The sequence below is a fragment of the Lampetra fluviatilis genome, chromosome 36 (assembly GCF_964198595.1).
Source record: "Lampetra fluviatilis chromosome 36, kcLamFluv1.1, whole genome shotgun sequence".
Classification (NCBI taxonomy): Eukaryota; Metazoa; Chordata; class Hyperoartia; order Petromyzontiformes; family Petromyzontidae; genus Lampetra; species Lampetra fluviatilis.
The window spans coordinates 8,766,633-8,769,240 of record NC_136310.1 but is presented as its reverse complement, the minus strand read 5'-3'; the positions used below and the strand labels follow the sequence as shown (position 1 = coordinate 8,769,240).

General features: G+C 55.4%; 1 protein-coding gene across 1 annotated transcript in view; it reads right to left on the bottom strand.

Annotated features, from left to right (window-relative positions):
• LOC144945149 (solute carrier family 2, facilitated glucose transporter member 1-like) overlaps positions 1-2,042 on the bottom strand; it is a 33,188-nt gene extending 31,146 nt beyond the window's left edge. The window contains exon 1 of the mRNA XM_078873434.1: positions 677-2,042. Within this exon, the coding sequence (XP_078729560.1) occupies positions 677-703 (27 nt within the window). The 5' untranslated portion in view covers positions 704-2,042. The remainder of the gene's footprint in view (positions 1-676) is intronic.
• Positions 2,043-2,608: the final 566 nt, after the last annotated feature.

The following is a 2,608-nucleotide window of genomic DNA, read 5'->3' as shown; positions in this document are numbered from 1 at the left end:
CAGGGTCGCAAACGACTACCCGTACCCATACCCGGCCGGGTACGGGTAGCCGGGTATCGGGTAGGGTACGGGTATCGGGTACCCGGTTGCGACCTCTGGCAAGCAGTAGAGAAATCGAGGGCACGACTGTGGCCGAGAAGACCCGAAGCTTCGTGTGGAGCCACAGGCCAAGGTAGCTTCCGCACAGCAGCGTTACGCAGCCGTTGAAAAGACACAATGCCGCTCCACTGATTTCAGAGTGATACCTCCACTCTCTCCACAACTTCCCCACCGCGCAAGGCAAAGATCCCCCGTGTAGCCTTAACAGACTGTTGGGGCAAGTGCTGCTAGCGAGTAGCACCTATGAAGGTCGGCACGGCACACGAGGGCGTGGCCAGCCGGTATCACGCCCGGCCGCCTTTGTCTCCCCAGTGGCGATGTTTACACACCACACCAGCTACTCATTTGTGAGGCTGAGTCGACCCAGGGGAGGCCCAGGACCGGTTCAAATAATCGTCACCGGTGTTGGCCGTGAGCGGGAATCGAACTCGGGGTCCACCGGGTTCGTAGCGCAGCGTAGCGCTAACCGCTGCGCCACCGCTCTCCCCACGTAGACACACACACACCGAGAGAGAGACGCGTTCACGCAAACACTCGGCACCGGGACACGCGTTGTCTGAGTGCGACGGGGACTCACGCTCTTCTTGGCTGTCTTCCCAGGCATCGTGGAGACACGGCCGAGACACGGAGACACAGAGACGCCGACTCTTCGTCGATGGGCGAAGCCTTGTCTGTCTGTCTATCTGCAGCGGGTGGCTGTCTGCGTGCTATGCGTAGGAATGACAGCCAGGTCACCCTGTCGTCATGTGTCTATGGATGATGTGTCTATGTACTCGTGACTGGAGCACCTCGTCAACTCGGCGATGTCTATGTGCGTGTGTCTCTGTGTGTCTCTGTGCGTGTGTCTCTGTGCGTGTGTCTCTGTGTGTGTGTCTCTGTGCGTGTGTCTCTGTGCGTGTCTCTGTGCGTGTGTCTCTCTGTCTATGTGCGTGTGTCTCTGTGTCTATGTGTGTGTGTCTCTGTGCGTGATGTCTCTGTGCGTGTGTCTCTGTGCGTGTGTCTCTGTGTCTATGTTCACATGTGCGTGGCAGTAGCAATCCTCGTGTCGGTTTCAATGTCTCTGTGTGAGCGCGTGTGTCTATGTGTGTTCGTGTCCATGTGCACACTAATCGATGTGCTTGTCTTTCTGTCTGAGTCTACGTGCCCAAATAGCTGCGCGCGCGTGTGTGTGTTGTGTGTGTCAATGTGTTGCCAAATATCTATATGTGTGTCTTTATGCCTGTATCTATGTGTGTATGTGTGTATGTCTCTTAGTCTTTGTGTCTGTGTGTGTGTCCACTCTGTGTGTGTCTTTGTGTCTGTGTGTGTGTGTTCACTCTGTGTGTGTTCACTCTGTGTGTGTCTGTGTGTGTCCACTCTGTGTGTGTGTCCACTGTGTGTGTGTCCACTGTGTGTGTGTGTGTGTCTGTGTGTGTCCACTCTGTGTGTGTCCACTGTGTGTGTGTGTGTGTGTCCACTCTGTGTGTGTTCACTCTGTGTGTGTCTGTGTGTGTTCACTCTGTGTGTGTGTCCACTGTGTGTGTGTCCACTGTGTGTGTGTGTGTCTGTGTGTGTGTGTGTGTTCACTCTGTGTGTGTCCACTGTGTGTGTGTGTCCACTGTGTCTGTGTCCACTGTGTGTGTGTCTACTCTGTGTGTGTGTTCACTGAGTGTATGTGTTCACTGTGTGTATGTGTCCACTCTGTGTGTGTGTGTTCACTGTGTGTATGTGTTCACTCTGTGTGCCCACTCTGTGTGTGCCCGCTCTGTGTGCGTGCGCGTTCACGCGGTAGCTTGCAGAGCGCACGGTGCACACACCACAAACCCCCCCCCACACACAGCACACACACACAGCAGCACACACACAGCACACACACACAGCAGCAGCTCTCTCTCTGACTGCGATTGCCGCAACCGACTGGACACGCGCGCGCAGCACGGCGAGTTTATAAGGGTCGCGTGTGACTGACCCACCTCTCACTCCCTCCCTCCCTCCCACTTCACTGTGACTCCCATCACTGCTCACAGATCCCACGTCAACCCCCCATCCCCTCCCCATTCGAATCGATACGACGGGGACCTCAATGCTGCCAGCGGTATTAAGTTTGATGCAAAATTTCAGGGCGGGGGCGCCGTGTTTTTGGGTTATTTTCTGAGCGGTGAGGGCGATAAGAACAAAACCTGCAGGGTAAACGATCAGAGATGGGGGGGGGGGGTAAAGGCCAGTTTACTCACTCACTCAATTGATCACCCACCCACCTACTCACTCAGCCACTCACAAACTCACTCAGCCACTCACCCACCCACTCATTCACCCGCCTAACCACCCAGTCACTCAGCCACCTATTCACCCACTCAGCCACCTACTCACGCACCCACATACCTATTCGCCCACTCACTCACACACTCACTCATCCACTCACCCACCTACTCACTCACTCACTCACCCGCCCACTAAAATACTCACTCACCCTCTCGCTCACTCACTCGCTCAGAACCTGAAGGACAAAAGGCCAGAGCTGGGGGGGAAA